Raw genomic sequence first — 17,565 nt, forward strand, 5'->3', positions numbered from 1 at the left:
AATAAAACAGCTATTACATGCACATGAATATATTTGCGCTCGTGCAGTTTGCTACAGAGGCGGGTTGTGAGCTCTGACTAGCGCGATCTCATAACGTCCAATCAAAGGGCGGGAAAATGCTGATGTTGGATTCCTGCTCACTTGAAATCTGCTTTGGTTAAAGCAAGAGCTTCAAGCAACATGGATATGAAGATACCGGGGGCCACACTGTTGATTCTGAAGAATTAATTCGAAATCAGAATCTTCCACTACGACGCCGAACACGTCGCACCTCCTCCCCCACTAAAGCGGTAAAAGATGGAAAATCTCAGGGCTGTAAAGTGGTGGTGGGGTGATATTTCAGTCTAAGGCCTGTAGGACATCTGGTGCCTTACACTTACAGCGTGCAGAGGACCATAATTCATTTTCTCGGAGGAAATAAAATATCGCCTTGCCAACACCTTGCCCTAAATCTCGCAGCTTTCACAGCATGTAAGCTTTCAAGATCGATTTTTTTCCGTCTGCATCGTCGCTGCTGCTGATGAGATTTTAGAACTAAATACCTCCTGCAGGAAGGAGACCAATCAGCTTCAAGAGCCTGAAGATGCGGAAAAGCCGTGAGAGCAGCGGGTAAGTGTTCACTTCCTGTGTTTCACCGATAAGTGAATGAAATACGGTGCAGGGGTTCTGACGTCCCATCGCTGCTCTGCTCTCGGTGGCCATTTTGACGTCATAACACAGTTCGGTTACTATGGTAACAGTGTCGGTCACTTTAGACTGAAGTGTCCCTGAACGTGTGACGGATTCAATACGTTTAATAGCAACAATAAGGTTCATTTGCATAAAAACGCTCCGTTCGATTACAGTCAAAGCAGCATTTTGTGTCCTATTATATTCTATTTCTCATTTTGCGCAGCTTTATTCTATTCTGCCTTTTGTTTTCTCTTCCAGTTCTTTCTATTCTATTCCACTCCATTCTATTCTAGCCGATTCGATTCTATATTCGATCTTTATTTATTCTATCCTATTCCATACCATTCTACACTACACTATCCCATTTCTTCAGTTTTATTTCTATTCTGGGCACGTAAGCGTGTGGTCAGTTCTCTATTAGAGATCTGCTCTTCTGTTAGACGGAATTTCAGCCTGTGTTTAAACTCAAAAAGTTTACGGCAGCTCATGAATATTCCAGCAGCCGCGTGACGTCACATCGCAATTCCTCCTAACGTGCCTCGAAAGCAACGACAATTTTGCTACACTCCACACACACACACACACACACACACTTCTTCGTGTGGAATACTCATGCACTAAAAAGCACAATAATGCAGTAATATCTGTGAGTGTGATGTAAATCCTGTAGTTTTCTTCGCTCTCCTGCTCCTCCTCAGAACGATCCTGACTGAAACATCATCACTACCCCCCTATATAACCCCACCTCCCGTATCACCCCCCTCCCACGTGTGTGCGCTTGGTTTGATCCGAGTGCAGCTCCAGCAGCAGGTACACTCACACTTCACACACTCCGCTCAGTCCACAACTCTCACAGCTCTCGCAGCTCTCGCAGCTCTCACAGCACTTGCTCCAGCAACGACAAGCAGATCACATCGCTGGAATTGTGGGTAAGTGAGGCTTTCATCTTATTGGCCACGCCCACTCCAACTCTTACATAACAGTGTGTGTCGAGCATCAGTTTCACGCTTAGATTTTGTCTTTGTGCAATTTGTTCACCGGGAAATCAGGATAATAATAATAATAATAATAATAATAATAATAATAATAATAATAACTGGTTATAAGTCAAGTTGAACGTTGGGGATAAAGATGTGTTCAGAGCAGAAGAGGAATTCATGTGTGTGTGTGTGTGTGTGTGTGTGTGTGTGTGTGTGTGTGTGTGTAAGTGTGTAATTTCAAAGAAATGCACATGAGATGCATGAACGGCTTTATAAATCCCCACTGAAAGCAATATTTTAATACTAATATTGAAAAAAATGAAAGAAGTGAATGTACTGTAGCTATTCGGGACTATTTCAGGCTCCTGGTACAACAGGTCCGACTTTTTTCCATGTCCATCGGAAAAGAACGATCAGACGATGAAGGGAATATTCAGACTTTCTAAAATTCCAATTCGAAAGATTGCAGTCTAGTTGTTGTGAATGATATTTTATATGGTGATAGCTAGGTGCAAATGGCAAACTGTTGTTTTGTGTGTGTGTGTGTGTGTGTGTGTGTGTGTGTGTGTGTGTGTGTGTGTGTGTGTGTGTGTGTGTGTGTGTGTGTGTGTGAAAAGAACCAGGGCATCCAATCTAGAGTGTAACGAGCACAGGCATGTTCTGTTAGTGATATTCACATCAGGACGAGCATTGCAGAGACATGATAATATTGGGATGTATTTCATACGTATCTTCAGATCAAACCACAGCGCTGTAGGATTCCACATATTTATATGAAAGAAATGAAAAAACGTGATCTATGTAACATTTATGGAAGGAGTCTCCAGTTTTAGGAGGTTAACTGACTTCAGGATGGAAACGTTGACGCTTTTTTAGCAGTGGCTTCAATGCTCAAACAGGAAGTAACTCGTCTCATTCTGGATAAAGACATCAGCAAACGCCAATTCATGTGTATATTATTGCCTTGGCCAGTGAGACCAACTTTCCGAATTGCTTTTGGCCCAAAAAAATGCAGGTCAGGGTTAGGGGCCTCACTCAGGGGCCCATCAGTGACAGCTTGGTGGTGCTGGGTTTTGAACCCACAACCTTCCGACCAGAAGTTCGGCATAAACGAGGTGGCATCAAGAAGGTTCGAGACTAGTTTTGCCACTAAATGGCAGCACAAGGATCCACGCACAGTCACAGGAAGCGCTGAACTTGAGCACCTGAAAGTTTCTTCCCGTAAACAACAGGATCTCATTTCCGCACCAAACCCTACTCGCCAGATTTGGCTCCTGCAGACTTTACACTCTTCCCGGTTCCCGAAGATGATGATCAGCTCGCCGTTTTGAACGGTGCTGTGCAAGGGGACTATTTTGAAGGTGATCGTGTGGAAACGTAGATAAATAAAGCACTTTCTTGTAAACAGAGCGAGTCTCCACCGCGTAAATATATATACAGATAGTCCCCGAGTTACGATTTGTACGATCTCACCATGACGATAGAGGTACGGAAAAATCGTATCACTGCAAGCGAATGTAGCAGCGTTTGCTGCGCCCTCCACTGACGAACCGGCGCCTGGCCGCTGCCACGTGCATACATGCTGTATAGTTTATACAGTATGGTACTGTAGATTGCTCTGTTTTGTTAAATTATTAACACAGTACAGTTTCTGCCCTGCACATATATAAATGTGTGTTTGGTTTTGAAGGAATAGATTGAAGCCTTGATGCTAATTACATGTTAATTAATAAAATGAATAGATTTTCCTGAGTAGATGTTGGAAGTAGTAGAAGTATCTTTTTCTTTCTTTCAAACTATGCTTTGTGTTGAACACGACCTTTTTGCCAATTTCCTCCCTCAGCGCTTGACAGACAGACGACTCCCCTTTGTGGCATATCTCATCATTTGAAGTTTTTTTTCCCCCCTCTCCCCCCCCATCCATAACCTCATTTTTTTACTGTTCTGGGCTTGTCTCTCGTCTCTGGAGCTCTTGTGCTCGTCACTCTCTCCATCTTTGCTCCGTCTCTCACCAATATTCCACTCTCGTCCTTTCGCTCTGACGCCTCGCTGGGGAAGTGCCAACTCCTAACGCATATGCTTTTGTTTTGTGCACTTGGGAAAAAAAAGAGTGAGACGTCTTCAAAGGCCGGCCAACTTCACATATATCCATCTCACACACTTTTTTTTTACCCTGACGTCACGATTAATCCGTCTGCAAGGTCTTGCTGAAAATCCTTGAAGTCCTTGGAGTCAATTCCTCTGTCGAGATTTTCGATTTCAACGCTTTTTCAGAACTCCTGGTTAAAAAGGTTTTGGGGCGGAGCAAATTGTGACATCACACTAAAAAAGTATGGCAGCTACTTTTTGCTGACGTCCTTCAAAGAGGAACTCGGTGACATCACCTGGCGATTGCACTCACCTAATAACAGGGATAAACTACAACTGGCATCGCCATGGTAATGCTTTTATTTCGGCGTTGAATAAAACGGCAGGAATGCGACAAGGCAAATAAGGCTTTGTTGCTGAAATCCGTTGGTCAGTGTGTGTGTGTGTGTGTGTGTGTGTGTGTGTGTGTGTGTGTGTGTGTGTGTAGAGTACATGGTGTGTGTGAGGACCTTGAGTGTGGAATTCGTACTACTCCGATGCCTTCAGGGTTTTACTTTGCAGAAGATAGCGATGAAGATTAGATCACAGGAAGGTAAAAGCACTATGTTTCTTATGTAAGAGTATGTTTTTGTCCTTAGACTTAGCCACCCCCACTTCACTGGGACTGACATGCACTGTGGCCACGCCTCTTTATAAGGACTGATGTTCCTACAAGCCACACCTCTTTTACACACATACTCTTTTCACACTCACACAGGCAACGCCTCCTTCACTAGAATTCACATTCACACAGGCCACGCCTCCTTTACTAGAATTCACATTCACACAGGCCATGCCTCCTTCACTAGAATTTACATTCACACAGGCCACGCCTCCTTTACTAGAATTCACATTCACACAGGCCACACCTCCTTCACTAGAATTCACATTTACACAGGCCACGCCTCCTTTACTAGAATTCACACTCACACAGGTGACGCTTTCTTCACTAGAATTCACATTCACACAGACCACGCCTCCTTTACTAGAATTCACACTCACACAGGTGACGCTTTCTTCACTAGAATTCAAAATCACACAAGCCATGCCTTCTTCACATTTACACAGGCCACACCTCCTTCACTAGGATTCACACGCACATAGGCCACGCCTCCTTCACTAGAATGAATTTACACAGGCCATGCCTCCTTCACTAGAACTCACAATCACACAGGCCACGCCTCCTTCACTACAACTGCTGTTATTGCTGTGTGTGTGTGTATGTGAATGTGTGTGTGTGTGCTTGAATTCCTGAAACTCATGAAGTTGTGCGAGTTAATTGGATTAGCTGATTACCCTAAGGAGCTTATTAATTGTACTGTTGGACTTGTGGAGCGTGGAATAAACACCGCCTGCCTCTGTGTGTGTGTGTGTGTGTGTGTGTGTGTGTGTACTTCTGCGTGCTTTATCACTCTTCCTCCCAGGCTTTATCTTGTATCTCAGTATCTCTGACCAAAAGTTAAACACACCTCGGTGTATGATACACTGCCCACACACACACACACACACACACACACACACACACACACACACCTGAGCCTTGCCTTGTATTATGCACACAGATTTCTGTACAAAGTCATTCAGTCTGAACACTCGTCTTCTTCTTGTGTCTGTTGCTTCACGCGGCTGCATTAAGGAAGTGACAGAGCGCCGGAGTGTGTAACGCCTCCCGAGGGGAAACGTCCAAACTCGTTAAGGACAAAATGCTGTGGAAAAGCACCTTTGTAACCGGAAAATTCCTGCAAACATACCATGATTACAACTTCCCACTTTATAACTACCATTATAATCAACAGGCTGCTACAATTACCTCATAAACCCTGAGCTAGCGTTGTAGTAAACAGGCTAAAACACAGATTAGCGTTGTAGCAAACAGGATTAAACACAGACTAAGATTGTAGCAAACAGGATTAAACACAGACTAACATTGTAGCAAACAGACTAAATCACAGATTAGCGTTGTAGTAAACAGGCTAAAACACCGACTAGCATTGTAGCAAACAGGCTAAATCACAGATTAGCATTGTAGTAAACAGGCTAAAACACCAATTAGCGTTGTAGCAAACAGGATTAAACACAGACTAAGATTGTAGCAAACAGACTTAATCACAGATTAGCGTTGTAGTAAACAGGCTAAAACACCGACTAGCATTGTAGCAAACAGGCTAATTTCCAGATTAGCGTTGCAGTAAATGTGTGTTTCATGAATGAGGGTCGTTTTCCCTCTTTTCACAACACAAATTCTCACACTCACTCACACTCACACACACACACACACACACACACACACACACACACACACATACATAAACAAGGCTTATTCTACAGGAACCAAGCCTACAGAACATCCCACGGTTCAGATTCGTGTAATTGAATGCTTGCGGTCCGGAAACCACTCGGGACGTGACGCTCCAGACCTGATTCTCCCTAAAGTTCTGCTTCCTGTTTCTCATTTCTCAGATATATAACCTCAGGTCTGCACGAATTGTGAGATATGTCTCCAGGGTGTCCCGCTTGACTCGAGGTTGATCGCTTCACCAAGTACTCGACAACGCTTTCACTGTCACTTCGGCATCCAGGAAACCTGCTCAGGAACGTTCTCCCTCCGACAACTGAATCATATTTAAGTTTACTTTTCCTTCCAGAACTCTAATACTATAAATACGAGTGGCGTAACGGTAGACAGAATTCAGAGTTCGACACGTACCTCGGTTTTTGTCGCTTCGGTTAAAATTGCTTGTCGTTTTTTATTAATGCAGTTTATTATTATTATTATTATTATTATTATTATTATTATTATTATTATTATTATTATATATATACACATACATATAATCCAATTCCTTGATTCAAACCAATCAGAATCAAGAACGATCTGGGACTCTGTGTGTCCGAGTGGCATCAGGAACCAGGAAGTATCCATTGTTTCATAAATTTACATTCAAACAGCCAGAGTACAAATTGCCTCTGGATTTTTTGATTTGATGAGACGTGACACATATGTTTGATGTATAAGGCATTCGTAGGTGTTCCTGACGAACTGTTTGTAAGAACACAGGCAGGAATAATTATATAATAAAATAATAAATAAAAAAAACACTTTCCTTCCTCCATCGATCATTTAGAAAGCGGTGATGGCATGTGGCGTGAGCGAGAGTTCGAGCGCAGGAACGTCCAGGAACGAGTGTGCTCTCTGTCTGGTTTGTATTTCCTTCAGAAGTCCAAAGATAGATATATTTCCTTGCAAATGCCTGTCCGTTGTTGCGTGTTCGCTCCCTGGGGAAGCTAATTCTATTATTCTGCTCGCCGTACGGGTGAAAGCATGCAACACGCGGACACGCCGCAGCACAGCGAACGCTGGATGAATACATTTGTGACCCAGTAAACAGAGGAAAGCATTTCCCAGCAGAGTTCTCACTGTAATCAATAGCGGCTCGATGAAACACGGAGCTCGCGCTGTCACCTTATCGATCGAACGCTCTGCTTTGTTCCCTCACACTGCGCCAACTTAATGCACTTCAGAGGGCACCTGAATATCGATACACAAAACTCTCTCAGTTCTTCACTCCACTTCGTCGTTCTTCTTCTCCCTCCTCCACGTCTATTTGCTTTCCTCTAGTCCTCGAGACACGTCGAGCCTCTGTTGCCAATCAGAGATAGCCTGGGAACCGGACCTTCAGGAGGTCCTTCAGGAGGTCCGGTCAATAATCCGTCTCTACTCGTTAAATCACCTCGTGCTCCATGAAGTCGGAACAGCAACAGAACGCTAGTGAGAGGGCGGCGTGGGAATCCCGTTCACTTTTTATCCCTTTTTTGTTGCATGCGAGTGTTTGGTTATGTGAGCGTCGCCTGCATGCGAGGCGCTGGAACAGGAGTGTGTATGTTTCTCAACCCGTGGCCTCTGGGATATGTTCATGAGTCATGAGTGAGGATTTCATAACACCGATGCTGAGCAGGTCAGTGTATCCTTCAGAAGGTTTTGATGAATTTGACAGCACAAAGCGTGAAGAATAGCACAAACTGCATGCACACATTTCTAGAACTGTTTTCGAGCTCATGACCTTCCGATTAGAAGTCCCGCATTGAAACCACTGGGCTACCACCTCCTCCTCAACAAACGTAGCTGAGAATCAACACACCTTCCGAAACGTCATCCAAATCCTGAAGCTCTGTGGTGGAGTCCAAGGTCTTTTTAGACTAGAAAAAAAGAAACGAGGGGACACGGTTCGCTGCCGCGAGGACGGATTAGACCAGAACTGGACATGGTGTGAATTGGTGCTAGTAGAAGTAGGTGTAAAAAGCAAATATTCATCAATTATTCAGTGATTACACAGCAGAGAAATTGAATATTTAGCTTATTTGTGACAGCTGTAATCTCTTGCATATTGTTTCAGGTCCGTGAAAAAAAAACAGCCCTGCCTTTTTGTTTCGTTCTAAAAATCCCGAGAGGCTGAAAGTCTGGTTTGAGCATGTGGCACTTTATAAATAGCACAGCGTGATAGCGTGAATCCTTTTCCCGCCCACACTTCTCTGAAGAAGAGAAGTCAATGCAGGCTTGATGATCCCTCGCTCCATCGTTCTCTACACGTCCATTCAGGTGGTGAGAAAGTCTCGGGTTGGACAGAGGAAGGCGCCGATTTCGAGGCGTCTCTGAGGCTCGGTATTTGCACATGAAAGTCTCAGGAACGGCTGCGGGAAAGTCGAGATGGACAGAAACAGAGGGAGGTCCAGGGGTTTATCTTCTCAAACTTCAAGCTCTTTATTCCAGTATATATATAGATATATATTTTTTACCTCGGACGCATCGTGGCGTTTTGCTCGTGGAGAACTGGCGCTCCGAGCAGACAGTGATGTCAGAACACTGCGGCGTATTTCTGGCAAGAGCGCGAGTCTGCAGCGCCTCCGGGCTCCTGAGACGTTTTTAAAATTTCATCAGGCCTCGCTGTAGTGAATCGAAATGATTATTTGATTTGTTATTCAACTCTGTTTTCTTACTTGTTTGTTTTGTTTTGTTTCAGGATGCCACTTTCCGTCCACTAATAAACTCCACTGGATCCGGAAGATCGAAACTTTGTGCTTCCGCCGTTGCTGAATTAAATGGGATTGCTCTTTTTAATCGGCTTGAAAGCATCTTAAAAAACCTGGTGGCCAAAAAGGAAGCAGGACACATTAACACCGACCGGTCGCTTGTAAACAACACAACAATCCATCATGTGACCAAGAAGAACTCCTAACTCTAGTTCATCTGATCTAAATACATCCCTGAGATCAAAATAACGTCGTCGGCTAATTAAAGTAAAATCCAGCACGAGCTACGGAAATTCAATTCGGAATTTTCCTTCAATCCCTGCAGCGCTAGATCATTCCCACTAATTCTACTGACTAACCAAGACCAGTTACAATAAGATCATGTGCATGTAGCAAAGATAGCTAGATTGTTTGCAAAAAGTTAACAGCATCCACTACCTTCTTTTCTGTTAACTCAAAGGGACATTCTTGTCAACTTTCATCTGATTCTGTTTTTGTGACTCATCCTCAGCCGCCCATATTTGAGCCATAGATCACAAGTACTAGATTGACGCTCATGCTAATATGGTGATTAGCGAGAGCGGCAAGGAAAATATTCTGATAAATAACCTGTTTGTTTATTCAGTGGACACTTTTCAACCATGTACACTCCATAGATAATAAGAAGTCTACTGATTTGACCGCATGCTAGTGAGACTTGGCACCTAATTAGAGCCAAATATCAAATGTGAGTCTATATTAGCATAATTTCCATTGCTAATCAGCGGATGTCAAGCGCTTATCTACCTTACTTACATGTCCTGGGCATAAAGAATGATTAATTAATCAAGTTAATGATTTGACCGGAAACATCCCTGCGGTTTGAAGGTCATTAAGAATTCCACCAAAAATAATATTTAAAACTGAATGTGAGTTTAGTTTCTAATATGAATCCCCAACAGCAAATTTTTTGTCAACTACAACGAGAGCGATGCTTGGGAGAAACATCTCCAGCAATTCCAGAGACTTGATCCACTTCAACATGGCTGACTGATTTGTAGAGCAAATCCGCTAACTGTCGTCATGCCTCATCTCAACATCACTGCGGTTTTATCAAACTTGACCAACAGACCAGAATCGGGGAACCTTTACCGGCCGTTTTCCGTGTTCAGCGTCCTCACCCTCACGTTGTTAGCAATGCTCGTGGTGGCGACGTTCCTCTGGAACCTTCTCGTGTTGGTGACCATTTTGCGAGTGCGAACGTTTCACCGTGTCCCTCACAACTTGGTGGCCTCGATGGCCATCTCGGATGTGATGGTGGCCGGGCTCGTGATGCCTCTGAGCCTGGTGCGAGAGCTTTACGGCCACCGTTGGATCCTCGGGAAAGCTCTTTGCCAGGTTTGGATTTCTTGCGACGTTTTGTGCTGCACGGCCAGCATCTGGAACGTGACCGCCATCGCACTCGACCGCTATTGGTCCATCACTCGTCATCTCGAGTATACACTCAAGACCAGGAAACGGATCTCAAACGTGATGATTGGACTCACGTGGCTGCTCTCATCCGTCATATCTCTGTCGCCTCTCTTCGGCTGGGGAGAGACGTATTCCGAGGAGGATCTGTCGTGTCAAGTGAGCCAGGAACCATCGTACACGGTATTCTCCACCTTTGGCGCTTTTTACCTGCCCCTCTGCGTTGTTCTGTTCGTCTACTGGAAGATCTACAAGGCCGCCAAGTTTCGCATCGGATCGCGCAAGACCAACACCATCATGCCGATGGCGGAGATTATCGAGGTAAGAAAAGATGCCGGAATGTAGATTTGTGTTATAAAAAATATATTAAAAAATCCCTGAACGCTGTGTGGATTTAATGACTAATGCAAATGAAACGGGGAAAAAAGAAATCTGAAACTGAAATAATTGGTGTTTCAAACACAGGTTCACAATCAGCCTCAGGATACGGTTGCGCTAGTAATTTAGCCACAAAACACACACACACACACACATTCTCTCTTTTTCTTTTTTTTCTCACTCCCTATTAGGATTTCTCATTTTGCATTCAAGAAAAACACACAATCTCATGAAAGGCTAGAATTAGCATTTAGTTTGTACCTTATGTACCTTATTCTGATTTAAAGCCCAACACACACACACTCACACACACACACACACACACACACACACACACACACACACACACACACACACACAAGCTCCTAATTGAGATTCACCAGTGAATGTCAGGTTCATGAAGGGGGAGGATGGCTTCAATATCTCTGACACCTCAATGCTAGCCGATCAGTCAAGACCTGCCCGATGTCTACCAAGTGCTTCTTCAGTTTTTGCACCCAAGAGTATTTGGAGAATTTTTCAAGCTTTCACCAAAACCAGACAGTATATTGAAAAATGCCCAATGCAGCATCAAATTCTTGATCTCAGCAAACAGTAGTGGAACCCATTGTTCCCTTGCTGCTGTGCCTCAAGGTTCGACAAGTTGAGGTGCTTTTCTGCTCACCACGGCTTACAGAGTGCTTATCTGAGATAGCTTTTACATTAGAGATCTAAACCCCCCTCGGTTTATTGAGTCGTTTCTCACTTTTCCTTCTGGTTTTTCAAAGCTCATATACAATAAAAAAGTATTTCAAAATAAAAATCATGCTCGCAATAGTGTGAAGAAGCGGGAGAAGGAGTTGTTGGCCATACAGTGAGCATGCCAAGGAAATGTAATTGAGAACAGAGCCAGATGAAAAAAACGAGATGGAGGAGAAAGGAAATGTTCAGAGATCAAACCCGGGCAGCTCTCAGTGGGCAGCGGAACAGGAGGCTGCTGGAACACACACTCTTTCTCACACACACACACACACACACACACACACACACACACATATATATACACACAGTAGTTATAAATAGACCATCTGTTCCATAGTGCCACTTTGCACTGTTACAAATAGTGTCTCGTTTATTTGTCCTCTGAATATTAGCCAGATTGGATCATCGTTAGATGATTAGGTGGGCGTATGGACACCCCACACACACACACACACACACACACACACACACACAAAGCCAGAGCCACCACTTTTTTTTATAATCTTCACAAAGACGCAGTAGAGTCTGGAAATGTTTTATGTTCGTCCCAAAGTGGCGCAGATCCGGTAGCAGAACGCATTTCGTACAATCGGACCTGACAGGAAAATGTCTCGAAACTTCTTGATACCTCGTATGGACCTGGATTTGGATGTTCATTCATTCATTCAGTGAGGAGGGAACACATGCCAGCCTGCTGCAGGGGTCTGGAAATGGCAGTACCTACTGTACATAGTATCTGCTCCCATAGTAGTCCATTAAAATATAGTACCGGGGTGCCAATAGTTTGTGCAAAGCAACGGATGGGTTTCATCAACTATTTACACCTTCATCTTGTTTCATCTAAATTCAGTGTTGGTTAAAGTGGTAAATTCCATAATGAGGAATGAAGCTGCCGTTGAGGAGTTTATTAGCTAGTCATTAAATCAGGAGTTATAACGCTAGCAGGCTAGCGGTGTACCCACAGGAACCTCGATCCAGGAAAAGATCAATCGCTAACTAGCTTGACTGGTTTCGATTTCGTTCAAGAGCTTTGGTTTTTGAAGAAATCATGATGAAACTCACAGAGAACTGTCTTTCCTCTGAGGAACGAAGCTTCTCTCTTCTCTTTAAATCAACCTGATGTGTTTTTCCTCTCACACCGCAGCCAATGCTAAACATTTTTTTGCTAATAGTTACATTTAGGGGTGAAGTTTGTTCCTGTTCTGATGTTCAAATGATCAAAAAGCTGTTCATGCTTTAACATGGCGCTCTCTGCGTAAACAAGCTGTTACTATAGCAACGCTAGCACCTGCGAACTTTCATTAGGAAAGTTAAGTTTCGCTAGGAAACGAATTTCAGGAACGTCTTGAGCTGTTAGCAGCCCGTGGCTCCGGGACGCTCGCGTCCACGACGGCGCCTCAGTGAGACGGATCTCGCCGTTATTTCCCTCACACTGGAGGCAAGGAAAGCGCTTGATTGCCCGCCGAACGGAAAGAAGAAGCCAATTATTTTCAGCAGGAGGCTTCACCGGAGACAAAAAACGTTCTACAGGAAGGCTTTTTTTTTTTTCCTGTTTCTAGACGAGGATAATTTTGCGCTCTCGCGGTTTTCACACGTCGTGTGAAAATAACGAGTCGCCGATGTTAAAGAGACTCCACGCTGAGGAAATGTGATGGAGGATCAAAGCGTCTCTCTCGCCGTGTCGAGGGGTTTCCTCCCTGAATTAGCGATTAGCGTCCATTTAGACGACTTCTTGCTCTTTTTCTCATCGATCTCTCAATCTGTCGTTCTTTTTTTCTTTCTGTCTATCTGTGTCTCAGTCCATCTTCCATCACCTCTATCATCAGTTCTCGATCTACAGCATGGCCGTACTCTTGCTCTCTTTTTTTATTCATTCTTCCATTTTGTAAATAGTTTTTCCTTCTATTGCTCTCGTTCCTTCGTTCTTTTCTCTTTCTTTTCTTTTTTGCCTCTCACTTTTACTGTTCACCACTTTCTTTACTTTTCTTTCTCCTCTTGCTCCCTAGTATTCCCTATCCTCCCTATCTACTCCGTGTCTCATTCCTTCTCCTACTTTATCCATTCCTGTCATTTTCTCTCCACTCTCTTTCTCCATCTCTTTTGCTCATCTCTCTCTCTCTCTCTCTCTCTCTCTCTCTCTCTTCATCATCACTTCCTTTCCTGGTGTCTGATTCTGCCCATAAATTTAATTTCTTTCCTTTTTCTTTGCCTGTCCATCCCTTTCTTTAATTCTATCCTTCTCATATTAATAATTTTTCATTCTCTCCTTTCATCCTCATCCCTTCTTCTGCATTTTATTGTCTTTTTTTTTCTTTCTTTTGTTCTTTATTTTCTGTCCATCCTTTTTCATCCTTCCCTGACAGCCCCTTTTTCCATCATCACTTTATTTCCTTCCTTCCATTTTAATTTTTCTTTCTTTCTTTCTTTCTTTCTTTCTTTCTTTCTTTCTTTCTTTCTTTCTTTCTTTCTTTCTTTCCCATTTGTATGCTTTTCTTTCTTTCTTTCTTTCTTTCTTTCTTTCTTTCTTTCTTTCTTTCTTTCTTTCTTTCTTCTCTCTCTCTCTCTCTCTCTCTCTTTCATTCTATCCTTCTTAGAATAATCCTTCTAAAATTTCCTTCTCTCCTTTCATGCTCCATCTGCAATTTCATTGTCTTTTTTTCTTTCTGTTTTTTTCTGTCCTTCCTTTTCCTTCCTTCCCTCCTCCCTCTTCAGTGAAATATTTTAGATTAATATTTCATTTATTCCCTCGTTCTTTGTATGTTTTTATGTTGATGAATAGAAAACGTCTTTCCATTGAGCACAAGGCAAACAAATTGCATCTTCCTTCTAATTTACATCTCCATCCGATTCGTCTTGTTTCTCTCTCTCTCTCTCTCTCTCTCTCTCTCTCTCTCTCTCTCTCTCTCTCTCTCTCTCTCATTCACCATCTCTGTTTATTCCACCTGATATCTTTTCTCCTGCTTTTTCATTTTCCTCTGCAGCACTAATCTCCGTCTCGTGGGTAATTCAGGCCAGCGAGAGGTGTGTAATTAGCTTATATACAAAAATGTACCTGTTCCTCTTTTAGAATGTAACCAAAGGCGACAAACGTGACACACGTGAACAATTAAGACATATTGCATAAACATGAACACGTGAGTGTGTGTGTGTGTGTGTGTGTGTGTGTGTGTGTGTGTGTGTGTGTGATTAATGCATCCATCATGTTGTCAGGGTTATTTTCACATACATTTCCCTGAAACACACACACACACACACACACACACACACACACACACACACACACACAATACGGCTCTGTATTAATCTTGATGGAATCCTCTTGGTAAAGTAACTTGGTTTTCTGTCATTTTCATTTTGTACGCCATAAACAACCCCCACCCCCACCCCCCCGATCCGGTAGCCGAATGCATTTCGTACAATCAGATCTGACAGGAAAGGTATCATCCTAATTCAGTGTCATTTTACATCAGACGGAGAACGAGTGAAAAAGCAGCGTGAGGTGGAAAGCAGGGATCTACAAAAACTTTATTAAGATCAACAGAAAATAGGCAGCTGGGTTTGGACACTTATTCATTTATAGTAGTCCATTTCCATTGATCTACAGTGCAGAGGCGCCAATACTTTGTGCGAAGCAACAGATGGACTCCAATGAGTAATTACACCCTCATCTTGGCCACAGTTGAAATACAAACTAAGGAGAAATTCATCAACACCTTCTGTTAGCGACTATCATGAGTTGTGTAGTTCAGTAAATACGACGTTAGTTAAAGTGGTAAATTCCGCATTGAGAAAACGAATTTATCAGCTAGTAACAAAATCACAAGTTCTGACGCTAGCAGGCTAGCAGTGTACCCACAGGACCCGTGGCCCAGGAAACTAGCTACACTAACTAACTAGCTAGTTACACTAATTAACTAGCTACACTATTTAACTAGCTACACTAACTAACTAGCTAGTTACACTATTTAACTAGCTACACTAATTTTTCGTACATGAACTTTGGTCTGAAGAAACTATGATGTAACTCACTTTCCTGTTTCTTGGTCCTCAGGTGAAGGAGGCAGCGGAACAGCCTCAGATGGCTTTCAGCGTCCGTCATACAGCCGTGTCGTTCCAGCCCGAGGGCGAGACGTGGCGCGAGCAGAAGGAACGTCGCGCTGCGCTGATGGTGGGAATCCTGATCGGCGTCTTCGTGCTCTGCTGGATCCCCTTCTTCCTAGCCGAACTCATCATCCCGCTGTGCTCCTGCGACATCCCGCCAGTCTGGAAGAGCGTCTTCCTCTGGCTCGGATACTCCAACTCGTTTTTCAACCCCCTCATCTACACGGCCTTCAACAAGAACTACAATAACGCCTTCAGGAACCTTTTTAGCAGGCAGCGCTGACAAACCACCATCCAGCACTAGTCAGAAACATGCTAGCTGACCACATGGGCTCCTTCAGAAAGCTCTACAGCGTTAATGCAAGCGAACGCCCACCAATTGGCCTTGTGCTATCTGACGTAATGGTCGGAAGAAGAACCACAGCAGGATCCTCATTAACAGGCAAACGTAGCCTTACGTTAGGATCATGCTAACTGAACAAACACACATGCCACCATGTGTCCATCTTCATCTACACAAGCACAACGGTGGTTTCTTTCTCCAACTGGAATGAACTGAAATCATTATCAGAGTTTTTCCGTAGCGCCAAGAACGTTTTTTTTCTTTTTTTTGTATATTAAACGAAATCTCTGGGAACAAATGAATTGTATCTTTATAGCATCAGACACGTAAATCTTTCAGTCAATTATACCACATGTGCTTCATTCTAACCGACAGCGGTTCGATGCGCTACGTCTATGTACATAAAACGTTTTACAATATTCCTACTCTACACAGAAACTTCAGGAACCGACTTTCTGAACTAGCTAATGACCCAGTAGTGCGCGACATGCTAACTGACATTACAGCGCTGTTTTTTGCTACCTATCACATCTGTACATTTTTGATAATGTTGCTTTTTGTTTGCTAATTTCGATGAAGCAGCAAAAAAAAAAGGCACCTCCAGAAAAAAAACGTGAGTGACTGTCACGTACAAACAGCTTGTAGCATGATGCTAACGATAAATGTTGCTAACTGACTTACAGGAATGTATTCAGGAACCCAGATAGCATGCATACACCAGGAGGTGGACATGCTAATCAGGCTAATCAGGTTTATTGTAATCATGTGACCCCTTTTTGGTGTGTTATAAAGTGTAGCATTTCTACTTTCAGCCATTATTTATTTATCTTTTTTGTCATGGTTGCTCTTTTCTTTCTTTTTGTCTTTTTTTTTTTTTTTTTTTTTTTGCTTCACATTTTTAGATTCACTTTCTCCTTCTGAGAATGAGATGTTTGTTGGACATATGTGGGAACATGTATTACACTGAGGTACTGATGGATGGTATGAGATTAGTATCAGTAGTTCATGAGTTTAAATCCCACAGATTTCCTCACAGTTCCTCAGAGTTCCCCACAGTTCCTGAAGCTTTCTCAGTCCACTAAACCCTAAAGTCTTCACACTGTCTCACAGATCTATGAGTGAGAGAAACATGTGCCAAATAAAGAAATAAAGAGAGATAATGCAGATTGCTTGTGTTTTTGTGATTACTGATCCTCTCAAATCCATGGATGTTCTCCAACCTACTCCAATAATGAGTCTGACACTCTTCTTTCTTTCTTTCTTTCTTTCTTTCTTTCTTTCTTTCTTTCTTTCTTTCTTTCTTTCTTTCTTTCTTTCTTTCTTTCTTTCTCTTTTATTCCCTCAGGTCCCCTGGTGGTCTAGTGGTTAAGATGCAGCACTCCCACCGCTGCGACCCAGGTTCGATTCCCGGTCAGGGAACCATCCCCAGCCACTCTTAGTGCCGGTCCCAAGCCCGGATAAATTGGGGAGGGTTGCGTTAGGAAGGGCATCCAGCGTAAAACATGTGCCAAATCAAACGTGCGGAGGATCCGCTGTGGCGACCCCTAAAGGGAGAAGCCGAAAAGAAATCCCTTTCTCTTTTATTCCCTCACTCTCACCATAAAAAGAGAGATTATTCCCACACATGTATTTATCTCTTTATCCCAGGGTGAAGGTACAGGGATTCGGTTCAGACCCTGATGTTTATTGATTGATGGCTGATTTGGAATTCTAGCCTTTAAAGCGCAGACATGGTGAGGACGGAGT

The 17,565-nt window shown here is 43.2% G+C and overlaps 1 protein-coding gene across 1 annotated transcript; it reads left to right on the plus strand.

The window, feature by feature from the left end:
• The first annotated feature begins 1,525 nt into the window (after positions 1–1,525).
• On the plus strand, positions 1,526–16,979 carry htr5ab (5-hydroxytryptamine (serotonin) receptor 5A-b). Its single transcript, XM_083543109.1, has 3 exons — positions 1,526–1,601; positions 8,798–10,577; positions 15,427–16,979. The coding sequence occupies exons 2-3, from the start codon at positions 9,870–9,872 to the stop codon at positions 15,757–15,759; spliced, it is 1,041 nt and encodes a 346-aa protein (XP_083399235.1). The 5' UTR covers positions 1,526–1,601; positions 8,798–9,869; the 3' UTR covers positions 15,760–16,979.
• The last annotated feature ends 586 nt before the right edge of the window (positions 16,980–17,565 follow it).

Source organism: Silurus aristotelis (assembly GCF_946808225.1).
Source record: "Silurus aristotelis genome assembly, chromosome: 5".
Lineage (NCBI taxonomy): Eukaryota > Metazoa > Chordata > Actinopteri > Siluriformes > Siluridae > Silurus > Silurus aristotelis.

What these genes read in the sequence shown, in the direction of transcription:
- htr5ab (XM_083543109.1), top strand. Translation starts at nt 9,870, where the DNA reads ATGCCTCATCTCAACATCACTGCGGTTTTATCAAACTTGACCAACAGA. An exon ending in CGATGGCGGAGATTATCGAG is followed by an intron (nt 10,578 to 15,426) that starts GTAAGAAAAGAT and finishes CTTGGTCCTCAG; the next exon opens with GTGAAGGAGGCAGCGGAACA.